Genomic DNA, 19,835 nt, shown 5'->3' on the forward strand with positions numbered 1-19,835 from the left:
TGAGTTGATGGAAGGACAGCCAAATTGAGATACCTAGGTGGTGGCTGGATTTCAGGGGAGTGGGCAGGGCAAGGGGAATAGAACTGAGGGTCATGATGTCAGTGGTAGGAGTTGAAGTCTTGGAAGAAAGAGTAGATAGAAACTTTGTTTTCTGATGAACATTCTATGAGGAAGTTCAGCAGGGGTAGGAAACATTTTACCTTTATAAATAAATTATATATAAAATCCTATCCTGCTGTCATATTTAAGCAACTTATTATGCACAGCACCAGGACATCAATGTAAATTGCATGCCAGTCTTTGCTCTCAGTTTCAATGGCATTCTTCCCTGCCTGCTGTCTAATCTTTACAAGGAAAGGTTAACTCCAGAGGTCAGGAATCCAAGCACAGAAAACCAGATTGCATCATATTCATTCTACTCAGTAAACATTACATAATTTTTAAACTGTTTCTCATCTTTTATTTCTTCATTTTAATGAATATGTCAACACAAAGCCATAAATGAAATCACATTTACACAAAAGTACAACTAGGGGAAGAAAATTCAAAAGATACAATAATAAAATTAAATTTAAAATGAAATACCCTGTGTATCTGAGTAAGTTGCTTAGCTTCTCCCAACCTTGGTTTCCTCATTTCTGAAACGAAGAGCTTGCTTAACATTCAGGCTCTGGGCCCCACCACCAAATCCTTGATTCGCTGGCTCTGGGTTTGTATGTAACAAGCTTCTGGAGTGATTCTGATGATCAGCCAGAGACGGGGCCTGCTATTCTACACAACTGATTTCCTGTTGCTGCTGTAAAAAATTACCACAAATTTATTGGCTTAAAACAGCACAAATTTATTATCTTGAAGTTGTGGAGGTAACAAGTCTGAAATCAGTTTCACTGGGGTAAAGTCGAGGTGTCAATGTGGCTGGTTTCTTCTGGAGACTCTATGAGAGATTGTGTTTCCTTGCCTTTTCCATGGATTCTGTTTCCTCTTCTAGAGTCTACCCACATTCCTTGGTTTGTAGCCTCTTCCTCTGTCTTCAAAAAAATGTATCTCTCTGCTTTTGTAATCACGTCACCTTTTCTCCTCTTATAAGTCAAATCTCCCTTTGCCTCCCTCTTATGATGACACTCGTGATGACATTTAGGATACACCCAAATAATTAGGATATCTCCCCATCCCAAACTCCTTAATCTTACATGCAAAAGTCTGTTTGGCTAGAAAAGGTAATATTCACAGGTTTCAGGGGTTAAGCCATACATATCTGTCAGAGCGAGCCATTATTCAGCCTACTGCAATAATCTGCAAGTTTTCTTTGCAATCTATGTTCTATGTTCCCATCAAGGTTAACTAGAAATATTAGACTCTTTTTCCACAGAAAAAAAAAATGTAGCAGTAGTTTCATCTCTCCCCTGACTTCTCTCTCTTTCCTTCATGCCCAGTAAGAGGAAGTGAGGTACACCATCTGTTCATCTCATCAGGTGTTACCTAGAATCAGAGTCAGGAGAAAGCACCTCATAAAACTACTCTGACAAGTAAACCATATCCTGGGGACCAGGTGAGAATTAAAAAGCTGTATACTGGTAAGCTGCCAAAGAACTGATGGTACTAAAGTCACATGGAGCTCAGAAATTTATTCTTGCATTTAGAAAGTATGCATATAATTCTCTTGAAAAGAAATGAAATCATATTTTTCTGTTGGATCAAATTATTCAGAAATCTGAACTGTAGAAAACATACAAACACACTTGCTTAATGTTAGCTTTTTAGTCTTATTTTTGTACACAATATACTTTTACATAGGCACTGAACCAGCTGGAAATGAATGCTCGGATTTTCGCAACTGATAAAAGCAGAGTTCAGATTCTGTCCTTGAGCTCAATGTCTGGAGAAAGCAGCTGCGAATACTGCTTCCTTAATTCAGATGCCTTTGGCAGTGAGGGACATGGCATTTTAAAGCTGTAATAAACTCATCTGTAATTTTTCTCTCAGGGGATCAGAAAAACCAATCGATTTGATAGTGACTCAGCAGTTTTCACCTTTCTCTTTAGCCAATGCACTGCAGCTAAGATTGAGAAACGGATTCAGAACTCACACCTCTTGGTGCTTGGTGGCTCCCTTCCAAACCACCAGCTGTTCTTTCTACTTTCTTTTCTATTTTTTAAAGCACAGTCTGAATCAAGGGCTTCAGAAACATATATACTAGCTCTTGTTGCAAACACATAACCCTGAACTCTCTTCTGAGGCAAGCAGTTACAAAGAATGGGAAAGGTTAATGAGTAAATCCACCGGTGCCTGCCAGAAAGCTCAGCTGTACTCCAGCCTTCCTTCCTCTCTTGCAGAGAGAAACAATGCAGCAGTTGAACAAAGCGAAGGCACTGTAATGCCCAGTGGCTTCAGTCATAGGCTAGTCTGAAATTCCATTTCACAGAATTGAAGATAATTTGGGGTTATTACCAATTCTCAGCAGCTCAAATTCAATCCCGTTGATGGTGAGCATGGGGTTCATTTTGAGAGAAGAAAATTGGATGCAGCGGAGAATCAGAATGCTGGATGGCCTCTGCCATTTCCCCAAAGATGTCATCCTAACTGCATGCTGCTGCTTTTAACAAATCAGTATATAGCTTAGTATTTTTTGTGATGACAAATTTTCAAATATGCAAAATATTGAGTCTGAAGGCAAAAAGAATCATTTCACTTCCATTGCTTCCCAGGTCATAACATTCACATCTGATATTTCTTCCAAATATAGACTGTTGTTGGCCTGATCATCACTCACACATCCAGGCTTGTTACATCTCCATGCCGCTGAGAACTCTGGAGGGCCTACCCTTCACCTGCTTCCAACCTTCTTGTATTTCTTAAGGAGATATGTTCAGATGGTGGCATTTCACTCGCTGAGCAAGACTGCACTTTCATTATCCTGGGCTAAAATCAATTGGTATTTAAGTTAGAGCAAAGAGGCTTCTAACCCTATTTACAGCAGCACACATACACTTACATTAGAATTGGCTTTAAGTGAAAAACTCAATCAATCAATAGATTTCCACTGATTACCTTCTATGAGCCAACACTGCCATAGTCCCACCTTCATGCAGCTTCTAGGCTAGCAAAAGAGCCAGACAGTGCACAAGAACTCTCAAGTGTGTTGAGTGTTATAAGAGTAAGTTTCAGGGGCTCCCCATGACTTACCTTGCTGAGAAACCTTTTAACTTTTGTTCCTCTGGGTGTAAAGTGAAGAGATGGCAATCAGAGTAGGCTTCATTGTGTCATTGTGAAAAGATTCTGGGCTGGCATGTCTCCTGAAGGCCACCCATATCTTTAAACTTTATTTTCATGCATTCACACAAGTATAGATGTGTTCCATAGATGAGGCAGATAGCAGAGGTTTCTGCCTGCAGCAAGGCTAGTTTGGAGAGGGTTTTGCTGTCAGGGATTGGACCCACACATCTCTTCCTAGATGGTTTTTCTTTTTTTTCCAGAGTTTGAAAGGGAAATGGAGTCTCAAGTTCAGGGAGGTTACAGTGTAGACCCATAAATCAGCTAAGTACAACTAAAGGAGAAGTCTATGCAATATCCAGCACTCTTCTGATTAATTGGAAGTCTTTAAAATTCACAGAAAGCATATTGTCTTCCCTAAATAATTCATATGTCAAGACACAGTATAGATATTATACATGGAACGTCATATACAAACGTATGTCTATATAGAAATTCTTACTTTGTGGACTGCCAACTTTGTGAAATGCTCTTTAAATCCTACTAATGGTGGCATTTATGTCTTTGTCACATACAGTACATTTCTGGATTTGGGAATGAGTGTGCTTCAGAGGATCCTCGCTGCCCAGGTTCCCTGCCAGAAGGACAGGTACAAGCAAATAACGTGCTTAGAAGAGCTCTGAATCCTATTCCTGGATCACTAGCTTTCAGGCCAAAGTGCCTCCACCCACTGTGGCTCTTCCAATCTAGCCTGTGAACTGTCTAGGGGTTTCCCAAGTCATAGGGGCAATGAAGATACAGAGCAATGACCATACAAAGATTAAAATTGAATTGGTGGCACAGCAGCCCATCCAAACTAGTAAAATTAACTGTAGGGTTTCCAGTAGGATTCCCAAAATCCAGGGTTAAGGGGAATTCCTCATATTCCCCTTGAACACCATGGATGTGACAATTATGAGAAAATAACAAGATGCTTTAACATGTGTGCACAAAGATGTTCATACTAGTGCTGGTTAAAAAAGCAACAACACAGTAAACAAAGTATTTTCAAAACTTTTTGAAGTTTGTATCATGGCATAAAAAATCCTCATGGTATAATGTTTTCTTAAAAAAAAGAAAAAAGAAAAAAAAATGCCTGATTATTACAGGATTATAGGTATCATAGGGTCACAATTTTGGAAGATAAGAATGCAAGGAAAAATACCAACATGTTAACACTTGGTTATTTCTGGTTGTGAGATAATGGGTGATATCATATAGTTTATACATTTTCTACAATAAGTATATATTACTTTTATAATCGGAGGGGCAAGTCACATCAAAAGTTGTTACAAGAAACATATTGGGTTGGACATGGTCTTGTGCAGTGGCTCAGAGCATCCCCATCCCCATACTGAGTTGGTTGGTGGGAAGGTGGGATGCTTTTCAGATGGGAGTAATATTGTTTATTGCATCCTTTATTTCAGAATAATCCTCAGGTCTGCCCCTACAATCTCTATGCTGAGCAGCTCTCAGGATCGGCTTTCACTTGTCCGCGGAGCACCAATAAGAGAAGGTACAAGGATTAGATGAATTCTGACCTGTAGACTGTGGGAACTATGACAGGGACTTTGTGCTGCCTCCTTCCCCTGGGCCACAGCCTCCCAGAGCTGACCAAGATCCTGCTTCTTATAGGCTATGGTCTGGGTCATAGTCAGAAGAGAATGGACTTCCTGCCAGCTAGCACCAAGTGACTGGTGGAAGAAGGTGAAGGAAAACTGCACAGAGCCGGGAAAATACACATGTCCAGTTCCATTTACAAATTATCTCCTATACTCAGAAGAAAATATTCCTAGCATTTTGGCCTTCTTCTAAAGACTGTCCTGTTGAGTTTTGGCTTGGGGTTTACCTGTTTTGTTTTGTTTTGTTTTTGTTTTGTTTCATAATGACAAAGTCACAATTATGGAAGATTCAGAGCAATATCTCTCTTGGCTGACTAGAGGTATGGTGTTTGCAAGAAAATGTTGGGTAATCCAAGCTTGGATAGTTAAAAAGTCATGTATTATGGCCCACTGTGGTTTGAATTAATAAGGTTTTTACTCTGGAATTTGCCTTTGCTAGAAACCAGCATATTCATTAACATAGTATGCCATGTTCCATGTTTGCTCTAATGCTACATCCAGGTCAATGAACATATCCCTTGATTAACTCATATAGGGCAGGTTGGATGCAGTATGTGTTATAGTTTTGGGAGGCAGTAAGTGTTGTGATTTAAACAAATGGTGTCTAATTATAGAAATTTTAGGCTAAGGCATTTGTGAAGAGGAATGCTGCTGATACCAGAGACTTGGGGAGAAGGGCTTGTGGTCTTGTACTGCTTAGCAGGGCAGCCTGGGTTTATCTCCACAGGTCCTTCTGAGAAGCAAATGAGATAGTAAGTACAAAACTATAATGGACCACACAAATGATAAAGATTGCACGGTTTAATCATGGCCACTCTGGAGGCAGGCCCCCTGAGTATAAATCCTGGCTCCTTTTCCAGCTGTGTGGCCTTAGGTAAATCATCTGCCCCCTTGGATCCTCTAGTTCTTCATTTGTAAAACAAAGATAATTATAGTACCTATTTCATAGCTGTGGTGAGGATTAAAAGAAAGGATGTGTGTAAAGCACATTATCTTAGCTTAGCACATTGCCAGGTACATGGTTAGTGTTCAGTTAATGCTGGTTATTGTCATAATAACTATCATTCAGTATTGCCGTCATAGCAGAATTTCTGTCTCATTTCCAGGGTATCTCTAGGAGGCTGTCAAGAGAACTGGGCATGATATATGGCAGGTGCTATGTTACAATGTCAGTATCAACAGTGCTTTTCTCCCAGTAGATATGTGAGTGGAAAGAGGAAGAGATAGAGAAAGTTGTCTATACATGTCAAAAATCAGGGGACAATTCCATCACTATTTAATTCTCTCTCTCTCTCTCTCTCTCTCTCTCTCTCTCTGTAAGCCCAAATAGACGGGGTAAGGTAAGCACACAGATAATTCTGTCCATTCTAATTTATGACAACCTGGCCTCTATGACTATGTTCTTGACTTTGTGGCCCATTCCCTAACAGGCCACCTGGTCTCCAGATTCTGCTGCCTGTCCCCATTATTCAGCAATATCTTCAGCCAGCAGGAGCTGAGCTTTGTTCCAGGAGGCTGAAAAGGAGCTGTTGGCGTTTCATTAAGAAGCTGGCACTGTTCCCTGAATCAGAATTAAATCTCTGTTCAGGGCAATGTAGTGCTGCCTGGGGAGTTTTATAAACTCAGCTAAAAAATAAGGGACACTAGGTATGGCTCACCCATCTATTTAGAAGAACTCTTCAAAGATATCCACTAGAATTGTGTAGAAATGCTTTTCACTCAAAATCTCCAGTGGGAAGATGGGACCAGTCCCATCCAAAAGTAGGCCAGCCTGAAATTCTTAGTTACTACTCATCTGAACCACAGCATGCAGGGCCACCACAAAACTATTAAAGAGTCTGTCTACCTACCTACCTACCTACCTACCTATCAAGGATTAATTTTTATCAGATTAGCTAGCTGATTGATCCCTGGGTCTCGAAAAGGCAAGAGTAAGGAGAGAGAATTTGGAAAATGTGGGCCGTGATAAAAATTCAGAAGATTAAGAGAAGAAAGGCAATTTAACAAATGTCTAGTAAGCCAGCACCTACTGTATACCAGGCATTTTTGGTACACAAACTCTTTGAGTTCTCACAACAATCTTAGGAGACAAGGATGAAGAACGTAAGGTTCAGGAAGTTTAGTAACTCTCCCAGGATCACACAGATGGTTCCAAGACACACACACATGCTCTGAACTTCATATACTGGGATCTAGAGAGGCTTAGTAAGACCGAGGTCTGAGGTCACGTCATGAAGAGATGGAGGAATCAAATGGAAACTAAACAGATGTAGCCCATTTTCCCCCAGATGGCTCAATGTTGGGCCAGGCCAACTCAACCCACTGAGATAGACTATCCTTGGGTTTAAAAGGGCCAGAGCCTGTTGATTCAGGTCTGGTCTTCCATTGTCCTTCTGTATTTTGTCAGTGTAGTAGCCTCTGAAAGGACTTGGGTCCCTCTTAGTGAGTTTCAATGTCCCTTCCAACTTCTGGAAGGTTCTCATCCTGGTGTCCTTTAGGATTCCTTTACAGAGTCTTCTTCCCTTCCTGAAGCCTGAGATCTGGTCCTGGTAGAGAGGACACACTTTAAAAAGAAAAGAAAGAAAAACAAATAAAGGCATAAATGTACTACAATAAAACATGGACATACAGTCTTATAATTTTGGAGTACAGAGGCATTAATTTATTTTTATTTTATTATAAGTTCTGGGATATAGGTGCAGGATGCACAGGTTTGTTACATAGGTAAGTATGTGCCACAGTGGTTTGCTGCACCTATCAACCCATCACCTAAGTATTAAGCCCAGCATACATTAGCCATTTTTTTTATGCTCTCCCTCCCCCAACTCCTGCCCCAGTGTGTGTTATTCCCCTCCCTGTGTCCATATATTCTCATTGTTCAGCTCCCAATTATGAGTGAGAGCATATGGCATTTGGTTTTCTGTTCCTGCTTTAGTTCGCTGAGAATATTGGCTTCCAGTTCCATCCATGTCCCTGCAAAGGACATGATCTCATTCCTTTTTATGGCTGCATAGTATTCCACGGTGTATATGTACCACATTTTCTTTATCCAGTCTATCATTGATGGGCATTTGGGTTGATTCTATGTCTTTGCCATTGTGAATAGTGCTGCAATAAACATATGTGTGCATGTATCTTCATAACAGCATGTTTTATATTCCTTTGGGTATATACCCAATAATGGGATTGCTGGGTCAAATGGTATTTCTCATTGTAGGTCTTTGAGGAATCACCACACTGCCTTCCACAATGGTTGAACTAATTTACATTCCCACCAACAGTGTAAAAGCATTCTTATCTCTCCACAGCCTCTCCAGCATCTGTTTCTCTTATAAATTAGTATCAAAAAGACAAACCCAATAGAAAATGATAAAGGACTTTTACAAGTAATTCATAGAAAATCTATAGAGAGCCAATCAACAAATGAATAGACTTGTTTTTTGGAAATGTTTTGTATTTTCTAACTCCTAATAAAGGAAATACAAAATAAAATAAGATACTGTTTTTCACCTAAAACACTAAAATTTTTAGCAATACTCCAGATTTGTGAAGATGTGGGTGACCAGGCACTCACACATTGTTAGTGTGATAATAAAGTGTTAAAATGATCTGACAATTTTGCTTAGAAATGCATTGGATGTATCTGAAATATGTAAGAAATGTATAAGAAAATCATTAAACTCTGATGACTCTGAGAAATAGCCCTGAAGAAATTGAAGGAGGAAGGAGCCATTTACCTTTCAGGACTTTTTTAATTACTTGAATTATTTTTACCATTGGCATGTATTACTTTTATTATTTTAAAGGAGAAAATTGATTTATTATTTCAAAAATAACAACGATACCACCCATATTCTCTCAAGCTACATAGAACTCATTGTTCTTGCCTTCCAGAGCAAGGACTAGCATCCTATGAGACACATAAGCTAATGTTTCTCTATGGATTTTCCTACACAGATACCCGTCAAGGTACTTCCCCGCTTCCTTACGTTTTTAGAAAAGACAATTTTTCATTTTTTGGCAGCATGGAAATAAGCATGAGTCAAAGTCAATTTGAAACATGATGGGTGGAGTGAAAAGGTGAGAAGAGGCCAGGGCTGTGGGCAGCAGATGGCCATTAAAAAGTAATGCCGTGACATTGCTTCACTGCTTCACACATTAGAGTCCACAGGTCGTTGTTGACTTGCGTGTCTTCCTGATGGTACTGCCTGAGTCATTCTGTGTATCACTTAAAACATTACTCTAAGGCTTGTATATCTTCTATGTTTTTCCCTCTAGCTGGCTGTATAGGATTCTACCTTCAGTTTCTCACAAGCCCTTTGAATCCATTGACGAAGGCCATGTCACTCACAACTGGGATGAAGTTGATCCTGATCCTAACCAGGTAACCTGGTCCTGTGAATTGAAGCATATCATGTACCCAAAGCCTTGACTAGAAATACCTAAATAGAATACCATGATCATTGAAAAAAATAGGTAGCTTTTTAAAGCATTATTTTAATAAATGCTAAAGTGTGTCTGTTTTCTGCTTAAACTTGGATGGTGTATTAGTCCATTCTCACGCTGCTATGGAGAAGTAACCAAGACTGGGTAATTTATAAAGGAAATATTTTTAATTGACTCACAGTTCTGCATGGCTGGGGAGGCCTCAAGAAACTTACAATCATGGCAGAAGGAGAAGCAGACACATTCTTCTTCACATGGCAGCAGGAGAGCGACGTGTTAAGCGAAAGGGGAAAAATCCCTTATAAAACCATCATATCTTGTGAGAACTCACTAGCATGAGAACAGCATGAGGGTAACCATCCCCATGATTCAACTACCTCCCACCACGAAGTTCCCTCCCACAAAACGTGAGGATCATGGGAACTATAATTCAAGATGAGATTTGGGTAGGGACACAGCCAAACCATATGAGGTGGGAATTTTGGAACTGATTGATTGATTATGTATATACATACTGTTAAAAGAAAAACCTTAGACAAATCTAATTTAACAGAATTTAATTGGGTAAAGGCCAATTCATAAATTGTTCTACCTGAGCCAGGATAGGTTCTGAGAGACTCCAGCACAGATACTAGTAGAAGACGATTTATGGACAGAAAAAGGAAAGTGAAATACGGAAAACAGAAATGAGGTACAGAAATAGCCAGATTGGTTGCAGCTCAGCATATGACTTTCTTGAACACAGCTTTAACAGTGTGTCACAATGATTGGCATAAGAGTAGGATACACATCCAATTAGGTTATGGTTCACTACGTATGGAGAATCCTTTAGGGAGAACTTAAAATATGTAAGGAGGCAGATTTAGGATAAATTTGATTAACAGTCTGCGTGTGTGTGTGTGTGTGTGTGTGTGTGTGTGTGCATGTGTGCACGTGCACACATAAGCTTGTAACTTTCTAGCCTAATGGCATATAGATGGGCACAGGAGTAACTCGGACTTAGTAGAACTGCTCAGGTGAATTGGATGAGTGGAAATTATATAGGTTGGTCAAAATATCTACATGCTCATAGGTTTTTTTTTGTTAATCTAAACTTACCACGAAATACAGAAAACACATTCAATACTGATATCTTTGAAGAGAGGCCTTTGAAATCTGGCATAGGGGTGAGAGTCTTGCTGTCTGGGCTGAATTATGTAAGTCTATTGTGGTCACAGATCACTATCACAGTCTCTTCAGACCTAGGACTTCCATTCTTTTTCTAGGTGTTTCCTCTTTTTGGTCTAGTAATAGTGGGCTTTTTCTCTGCTTGCAGTGTATATAAGATAGAATGAGACAGAACCAGTACTATAGCAATGAGATAGACCCAGTGCTATAATGGACTGAGCTCTCTTTTTTTTTAACCTTCTGAGAACCCCAGCGTATTGCCTTTGTCCCTGAGTTTAGGTACATGTCGCTGATAATAGGTATGTAGGGCAGGAAAAAAAAAAACAGACGTGGGTTTGCATCCCTGCCCCTCTACTTACTAGCTGTGTCTTAAGCTATGATGTTTCAACTGTAAAATGGGATGATAACATCTACCTTGCAGTGCTGTTGTGAAGATTATGAGAGAATAGGTGTGAACCTGCTTTGTACAATGCCTGGCATGTGACAGGCAAGAACCATGATTCTGATACAGCTGTTTATATTTACCTGAATTTACATTATTCAGGTAAATTTATTTCTTCATTTTATATTATGTTTTACTCTGAAGACTTCTTCTGCCCTCTTTCCCTCCCTCCTACTCTCTCTCTCTCTCTCTCCGTCCCTCTCTCCCTACCCCCACTTTCCACAGCCCAAGGAAATCTCCTGCTTCTCCTTTGTTTACCAAGACATTTTGTCTATACCTGCAAATATCCCTCCCCTAAGTGCTTAGACTTTTTATAAGACAAAAGTCAAAATAATTTATAGACACCTTTGGTTTCCTGCCCAGTTCTCTCTCGTCTTAATTATGGAAATCTCAGCAAAGTAAGCATCTGCTTGAATGCTACCACCCCTCTCTACCAGGGACAGGAAGGGAGGGAGGCATTTAGGGTGGAAAAATGTGAATTGGTATTTAAAATATTATCTACCTCATAGCCACTTTGAAAGTAAGGTATTTAGTCTAAATAATTGACCCTTAAACTTGCATGAAGTTTAATGCATAAAGCAGACATCCTCCCTGGTCCCTAGCTGGCCTATATATTGCCTACAAGCACATTGCAAAATGCAGCCCCTCTTCTAACCCCCAATCCCTCAGACTCAGTTCCCCACACAAAGGGACACAGGCTAGGCATTCAGCTCCTCCCTTTCCCCTTCAGTCGGACAAGGCCCTTGTGCAGGGCACAGCTTGCACAGCCAACCTGGGGACCCTGACTTCACCTCATTCTTGAGTCTCATGTGGGTTCAAGTAATATGGGTATAGTAATTATGTATATGAAGTTAACTGAATGAGGGATTATAAGAAAAGTCCATGGGCAGATTTGGAGAATTTAAATTATTGTTTATTTATAATAATAAATAAGTATTTATTATTATTTTGCTTCAAGATAGCAATCAAATCACTAGTAGTTAACATGGTAGGCTAGGGAGTTCCAGGGCTCCTGCCTGCTCATGTCGATCACAGCAATTGTCTAAGCCTCTCAACCTTAATAAATCTTCATAGACTTGTTTGTGGTTGTGTGGACAACAGTGGAGCCACACTTCTTTTATATAGTTTCATTTGGGTGGGGGATTAGGTTTTAAACCTAACCTTTAAGGAAAATGTGTAATGTGACTCTGCTTTGAATGTGATGTGTAATATGCTCAGTTATATACCTTTATTATGTATTATTATTTCCTTGACTATCATTGCCACATTTTATTTAACATGAATATACCCTTTCATAGGAATTATTTTGGAGTTTGGGTGACATATCCAGGGAAGATAACCTTGTTCTAAGAGAATTTTTGTAGCTTTGTCTTTTTTTTTTTTTTTTTTTTTGAGACAAGAGTCTCACTCTGTTGCTCAGGCTGGAGTATAATGGTGTGATCACAGCTCACTACAGCCTTGACTTCCCAGGCTCAGATGATCCTCCTACCTCAGCCTCCCGAGTAGCTGGGAGTACAGGTGTGCACCACAATGGCCGGCTAATTTTTTGTATTTTTGGTAGAGACAGGGTTTCACCATGTTGCTCAGGCTGGTCTCGAACTCCTGGACTCAAGCGATCTGCCTGCCTGAGCCTCCCAACGTGCTGGAATTACAGGTATGAACAACTGCTCCCAGCTTAGCTTTGTCTGGTTATATCAGTAACATATACTTATAAAAACTCAAAAATATTGTAGAAATTAATGAAATATTACTGAAAGTCTCCCATGATAAGTGAGAGTCACGTATATAAGTTGTACACGTTAATTCATTATTTCATAAATAGTTGACACACATTTTGACAAGAAGTCTGAAGCAACTGGATTAAAAAGCTTGAATTAACACAGAGGCATCAAAATAGCTGTATCAGGGCAGGCATGGTGGCTCATGCCTGTAATCCCAGCACTTTGGGAGGCCGAGGCAGGTGGACCACCTGAGATTGGGAGTTTGAGACCAGTCTCACCTGAGGTCAGGAGTTCGAGACCAGCCTGACCAACTTGGAGAAACCCCACCTCTACTAAAAATACAAAATTAGCCAGGCGTGGTGGCACATGCCGGAAATCCCAACTGCTCAGGAGGCTGAGGCAGGAGAATCACTTGAACCCAGGAGGCGGAGGTTGTGGGGAGCCCAGATTGCACCATTGGACTCCAGCCTGGGCAATAAGAGCAAAACTCCGTCTCAAAATAATAATAATAGCTGTATTAGAAGTTTCTGCTTGTTTTCTAGTAGACCCTCAGCCCATATTTTTTCCCCTTCTCCCCGCTTCCCATGTTTCTCATCCTAACCTATGGTTAGAATGGCTTTGCTTTTGTCCTTGAGCTTGTTGCCTTTCTCCTGTTTTGAATTCCCTGAACGCTTTCTGTATGGTAGCCACCAAATGAATTTCTTCTCCAATATCGTCCCTGTTGCTTTGAGATCTTGTCTTCACACACACTGGGAGAGATGTGCCTCAGAATTCAATAGTGTCTTGGTGTCTCTGTGAACACTGGCTCCATCCAGGTAGCAGTTTATGATCTTTCTGACTTGTACCTCTGTCACCTGCCAACTACTTCTCTTTCCCTGATAAACCCTGGCTGTTCTTGCAAAATCTACCCTTTTGTCTTCTCATTTATCTTCTTTACACATTAATATCTCTTTTCAATTTTATACTTCATTATTTAACCACAGCATTTTGCATTCATCACTTTCTCCCTCATAACCTCCTCCAAATATGTACTCCAGACTTTCAGCAAGAAAGGCTGAGAAAATTATATTTAGGTACCCCTCTGACAGTCCTTCCCAGCTGAAGCCTGTGTGACAGGCATGTCTTCAGCTGTCATAGACCAAATCCAATATTGCATCAGCTTCACCAAATATCCACATTAGTCATCTCTGGGAATTTGAAGACCTGAGAATTGCCTGATGTTTCCTCGTGTGTAACGTTTAGTCCCAAAGACAGCATCATGCGATATGCTGTCATCACTGTCATCCTTGATAACCTCTCAGGAAGACTGGGGGCTGCTCCCCCTAAAGCCTTCATTTTCTTTAGTGTATATTTAATCAGTTATCCCAGAATTAATGTAGCCTCTTTTTGAGTGTATTTAAATTCAGCCTGAGGACATAAATTCAATTCATTACTGTCTCACATAGGAAATATACCTAAGTTTATGTGTCTGCCTCTAATTTCTGAAGTCTCAGAATTTAATGAACTAATCTACATCCATTTTAACCATGATTTTACAGATTTCAGCTGGAATTCCTGAATTAGCATTTCTCTTTAAGGGTCCTTTAAAATTTACTTTTCTTTATTTCATCTCTCACCTCTTGATTGTTGAAAAATCAGATTATTGACTCAGTTGAGACTCAGCTGAGAAAATTACCTCTTGGTTCTTAAGCAGTATAATTTGGACTAAGTAGAAATACCTCAAAGCTAACTAAAGAACATATCATAAAATGCCTTCCGTCTCCATTACATGCAAATTATAAAAAAATGTTTCAAAACAATACACCCTTACAGGGTATTTGCTGTCTAATTTGTCAAACTTTCCAGGTTTTGCCATCCTGAAATCCCCTTACCTCCATGAATGTCTTGGATTTTCCTGCCTCTCTTGCCCAAGTCTCTCCTATTCCCAGCCTGACTCCTTGAGAAATAATCTAAACCCACGTATCACTTCCATTCACTCTTTAACCCTATGCAATTCAGCCTGCCCAGATGACTGTATTGAAAATATTTATACCCTCTTTACACAATAGTGCATCACTCTCTAATTAATACATATTTTTATTTAAAACTTACATAAAAGTGTCAATGCCCAGTAATTCCACTAACACAGAGTTAACAACTTCTAATGTTTTGGGTTCTTTCAAGCCTTTTCTTTTTGTACATATATGTAAGTCCTAGGGTCCCTTGTAGCCAGTAACCAAAAGTAATTTAAAATAATATCTGGCCAGGCACAGTGACTCATGCCGGTAATCCCAACACTTTGGGAGGCCAAGATGAGAGGTTCTCTTGAGTCCAGGAGTTTGAGACCAGCCCTGGCAACATAGCAAGACCCTGGCTCTACAAAAAAGTGAAAAAAAGTAGATGAGCATGGTGGCAAGCACCGGTAGTCCCAGACACTCAGGAGGCTGAGGTGGGAGGACTGCTGGAGCCTGGGAGGTCAGGGCTGTGGTGAGCCCTGTTCATGCCAATGCACTCCAGCCTGGGCAACAGTGTGAAACTGTATGAGAAAGAAAGAAGAAAGGAAGGGAAGGGAAGGGAAGGGAGGGGGGGGAGGGGAGGGGAGGGGAGGGGAGGGGAGGGGAGGGGAGGGGAATCTTTACTTGCTTTTCCTGAAAACATTAAAGAGTATCCAATATATGACCCACAGCAACACTTTTTAAAATCCCCTTTTTCCAGTTTTTCCCAGACCCCAACCCTCTCACATCTGTCTTCTCTCATCTCACTTCTCACCTTCCCCAAACTCTTCATGCCTTGTTAGCATTGATTGTTGACTTCTGTCTTCCTCCCTGTACATTCTGCCTCAAGAAAATGATACCTGCACTATAGATCTCCTATCCCCTTTGGCTGGGAGACACACACACACATAACACTGACCTCCATGGCAATATTAGAGTTCAAGGGACTCCAGTGAGAATAGGCAAACCTGAATTTCCTGTAGGGATCAGGGAAGGGAAGAGGAAGAGGCTGTGAATACACTTATAATAGTGCTTTTTTAAAACAATATCAGTTATATATATATTTACTATAATTAAGCTCATGGTGTAAAGCAGTTTTAAATTGTTTTTATTTAAATATCATATTTTGCACCTTCTTCCATGTCTTTTTAAACTTCTTGAGTGTAGATAATTTTTGATATTATATTAAAATCCAATAAATGTTTATAAAACAATTCCTATATTGTGAGATATTTGAATTTTTTCCATTTTTGCAATTATGTAGTAAATCCACGCTAAATATAATCCTTTTCTCCTCAACATCCCAGCCTGGAACAACTGACCTCCTTCTTTTCTTCCTGAATCTCTTTTTTTCCCTGGGTTCCATGACATTGCATGATTCCTAAACCTGCAAAATAAGTGGCCTTCAAGGTCTTGAACTAGACTCTTGGTATAGTTTGACTGTGTTCCCATCCAAATCTCATCTTGAATTCTCACGTGTTATGGTAGGGACCTGGTGGGAGGTAGTCTATCTACACAAGCTCTCTCTTTGCCTGCTGCCATCCATGTGAGACATGACTTTCTCCTCCTTGCCTTCTGCCATGATTGTGAGGCTTCCCCAGCCACTTAATTGGAACTGTAAGTCCAATTAAACCTCTTTCCAAATAAATTACTCCGTCTCGGGAATGTCTTTATCAGCAGGGTGAAAATGGACTAATACAACTCTCACCTCCCCCTTGTCATCATCTCCCCTCTGAGAGAAGCGGAAGTACTTACTCTCTCGCTTCTCCTCCTCTTCCTTACTGTCTTTCTTATCCTCCGCTTTTCTTCTCCTTCTCATCAGCCCAACCTTTCCCTTCCCCTCTGTATTTGTCTACTAGAGCTATCATAACAAAAAGATACTGAGTGGCTTAAGCAAAAGAGATTTATTTTCTAACCGTTCTGGATTCCAAGATTGAGGTATCAGCAGGGTTGCTTTCTTCCGAGGCCTCTCTCGTTGGCTTGTATCTTCTCCTTTGCTCCTCCCATCATCTTCCTTCTGTGTCTATAGCCAAATTTCCTCTTCTTACAAGGACAGCAATCATATCAGATTAGGGTCCACTCTAGTGACCTCATTTTGATTTAATTATTCCTGTAAAGACTCCATCTCCAAATAAAGTCACATTCTGAAATACAGGGGGTTAGGACTTCAACATATGAATTTGGAGGAGAAGCACAATCTAGCCCATAATTCTCTCCTTCTGCTTTTTCCCTCCAAATATCAACTAAGGATTCCCATTCTTTTGGATTCTCTTTGCCTTAGAGATGAAGGGATAGTTGTTGTTGATAAGAAATAACCAAGTGGGACATACTAACAGGAGGAACTCCTTTAGCAATAGACGATTTTGCTAGCTCACTACACTGAATCAGGTGCCAAGTCCACAGAATGGTGATGCCTGAGTATACATAAGAGTTACCAGGGGACTTGTTGAAAATGTAGATTCCTCAGTCTTGCTCCTCAGAGATCCTAGTTCAGTAGGTCTGAGGTGGTACTCAGGAGTCTCCCCAGATGATTCCCATGCAGGTTGGTGCTGGACCGCACTTTATGAAATTCTGCTGTAGAGTGTGCTTTCAGGATCTCTCTGGTTCCTTTTTTCCTTTTCCTACCTCCACCTGGTTCAGACCTCATTTCTTCTTATCTAGACTATTATAATGACCTTCTACCCGATTCATATGTGTTCCCCTGCCTATCCCACACTGTGCTGCCAGAATCAGCATGCTAAATTATCATCTCAAAAATCTTTAAATCTAACTATCACCCACGCCCTCCACTGCCCAGCCAATCCAGTGCAGGCTTCCAAGATAAGAGATCAAGAGCTCTGATTCACTGTCACAGACTTTCAGACTCTCCACTCCCTTCCATGTCCCCTACCTATCAGTCACACTAAACCATCGTCATTCCAGGACAACTCCCTAAGTTCTCCTGCCTTCATGCTGGATGCTCTTTTACCTACCTGGGATTTCCTGTTCTTCCTTCACAAATATTCACCCATCTAAATCCCACTCATGATTTATGATTCATTTTAAATAATACTTTCTTCATTACGCCCTTTCAATTTCTCAGAGTACTTAAGGTTCTATGGCTCTACCATCTTCATCTGATCTGCAGTATCCAGTACATGCCTTCTTCCAAATAGAATCGCAAGTATTTGTTGAATTTACTCCCTAACAGTTCAGATCCTATCATTCTGTAAATAAACTAGATTGCATTTCTCTAAATGCAATCAGTGGTGTGTTCCAGCATTGCAGTGCACATTCCCCTGCTCAACCCTTTTGGACAGCTTGCTAGCTCTTTCTACAGTTCATCTCCATCAACTTACATTTCACTTCTTGCAAAGATATTGGAGCTGTCTGCAAACCAGATGATTTCATTGCTTATATCTCTGATTTTCCATATATAAGAATGTTAAATAGGCCCTGTGCCAGGACTTATTCCTGAGAGAACATTTCTATTTACGTTTCTCTTCCAAAGTTATTTGCACTGATCCACTTCCTTGTTTTTCTATCATGAGGTTTTCACATTTCCAGGATCTTCTGTAATGGATTCCCTGAGGGAAGAGACAATGTCATGTTCACCTCCAGCATCTAGCATAAAATCCAGCACACAAAGAGGTTCAATAAATATTGTTTGAAAGAATTAATATAAGGGGATTAGACAAGAACGTTGACCCTGAAGGACCTAACCAGGGTTGGTGTCCCAGGAATCAGACTGGCCAGGGTGATTCAGCACTGGAGGAACAGTAAACAAAGGTCAGTTTGGAAGACCAGGTACAAGACCATTAAAAGGAGGGAAAGCTTGGGTTTAGGAGCCAAGGAGATCAGGAATAATTTGGGAAACAGGTCAAGACAGGCTAAGATCAAAGTGCTCAGGGTGTAGGTTAGTAAGAGGGGCTGAGAAAGTGTTGGCATCAGTTCTTAGTAGAGAAAATTTAACTGTTCTAAACCATCAGTTTTTTCACTTCTAAAATAGAGATAATAATCATAGGTAGCCTCAGAGAATTGTTGTGAGAATTAAATGTCATCCAACAAATATTTATTGAGTGACTATTATGTTCTATACACTGTGCTAGGTGCTAGGTAATGGATTTAAAGCTCTTAGGTTTATATTCAAGGGCAAAGTCAAATGAGAATCCAAGTTTTTATCCTTGATGGTTCATCTTCATTTGTAGCCTCATGAAAGACTTTTGTTTTGTTTTGTTTGGTTTGGTTTGGTTTTTTGAGACAGAGCCTTGCTCTGTCACCCAGGCTGGAGTGCAGTGGTGTGATCTCAGCTCACTGCAACCTCCTCCTCTTGGGTTCAAGTGATTCTCCTGCCTCAGCCTCCCAAGTAGCTGGGATTACAGGTGCCCACCACCATGCCTGGCTAATTTTTGTATTTTTAGTAGAGACATGGTTTTACCATGTTGGCCAGGCTGGTCTTGAACTCCTTACCTCAGGTGATCTGCCCACCTTGGTCTCCCAAAGTGCTGGGATTACAGGCGTGAACCACCTCACTTGGCCTGAAAGACTTTTAGAAATCTAAATTACAGTGACTTGGATCCTCCTTACCTATACTCTTGCCTATCGCCTCAAAGAACTCCAGTGGATTAACCAAAACCTGGTTTCTCTCCACATAATTCATGCTACTTTTGTTTCCTCAAATTTCCAAAGTTTCTGAAGAATTCAAGTGAGCCACTGTTTTATTTTAATCCTTCCTATCTTTCTTAGTCTGGACTGAAACTCACCACCACAAATTACCCTGGATCTCTCTGCTAACAACTATTTATACATTGTATTAGTCCATTCTGTTATAAAGAAATTCCTGAGACTGGGTAACTTACAAAGAAAGGAGGCTCATAGTTTTATAGGGTGTACAGGAAGCATAGTGGCTTCTGCTTCTGGGAGGGGCCTCAGGATGCTTCCAATCATAGTGGCAAAGCATCTCAGATGGCAGGAGCAGGAGCAAGACAGAGAGGAGGGAGGTGCTACACACTTTTAAATGACCATATCTCATGAGAACTCACTGTCAGGAGAACAGCACCAAAAGGATGGTGCTAAGCCATTTGTGAGAAATCCACCCCCATTATGCAACCACCTCCCCCACTCTCTGTTGGTCCTGCTTTCATCATACGAGATGCTTCATTCCCTCTTTGCCTTCTGCCATGATTGAAAGCTTCCTGGGCCTCTCCAGAAGCAGAAGCTGCTATGTTTCATGTAC

General features: G+C 40.5%; 1 protein-coding gene and 1 long non-coding RNA gene across 5 annotated transcripts in view; one reads left to right on the forward strand and one right to left on the reverse strand.

Moving 5' to 3' along the window:
* HGD (homogentisate 1,2-dioxygenase) overlaps window positions 1–19,835 on the forward strand; it is a 55,816-nt gene that overhangs the window by 2,684 nt on the left and 33,297 nt on the right. For 2 of the 4 annotated variants that reach the window (XM_033211093.1, XM_033211094.1), the window contains exons 1-4: window positions 3,598–3,688; window positions 3,788–3,859; window positions 4,677–4,765; window positions 9,150–9,255. In XM_033211093.1, the coding sequence (XP_033066984.1) occupies window positions 3,641–3,688; window positions 3,788–3,859; window positions 4,677–4,765; window positions 9,150–9,255 (315 nt within the window). In that variant the 5' untranslated portion in view covers window positions 3,598–3,640. Of the gene's footprint in view, window positions 1–3,597; window positions 3,689–3,787; window positions 3,860–4,676; window positions 4,766–9,149; window positions 9,256–19,835 lie in introns of those variants that run through there. The other 2 variants (XM_033211096.1, XM_033211097.1) reach the window with 1 other exon arrangement.
* Window positions 438–18,889, reverse strand: LOC117083447. Its single transcript, XR_004437087.1, has 3 exons — window positions 16,537–18,889; window positions 15,540–15,597; window positions 438–7,434 (listed from the first exon to the last, which is right to left on the reverse strand). It is a non-coding gene; the product is annotated as an uncharacterized LOC117083447 (long non-coding RNA).

Source organism: Trachypithecus francoisi, unplaced genomic scaffold, assembly GCF_009764315.1.
Source record: "Trachypithecus francoisi isolate TF-2019V2 unplaced genomic scaffold, Tfra_2.0 Lachesis_group0, whole genome shotgun sequence".
Classification (NCBI taxonomy): Eukaryota; Metazoa; Chordata; class Mammalia; order Primates; family Cercopithecidae; genus Trachypithecus; species Trachypithecus francoisi.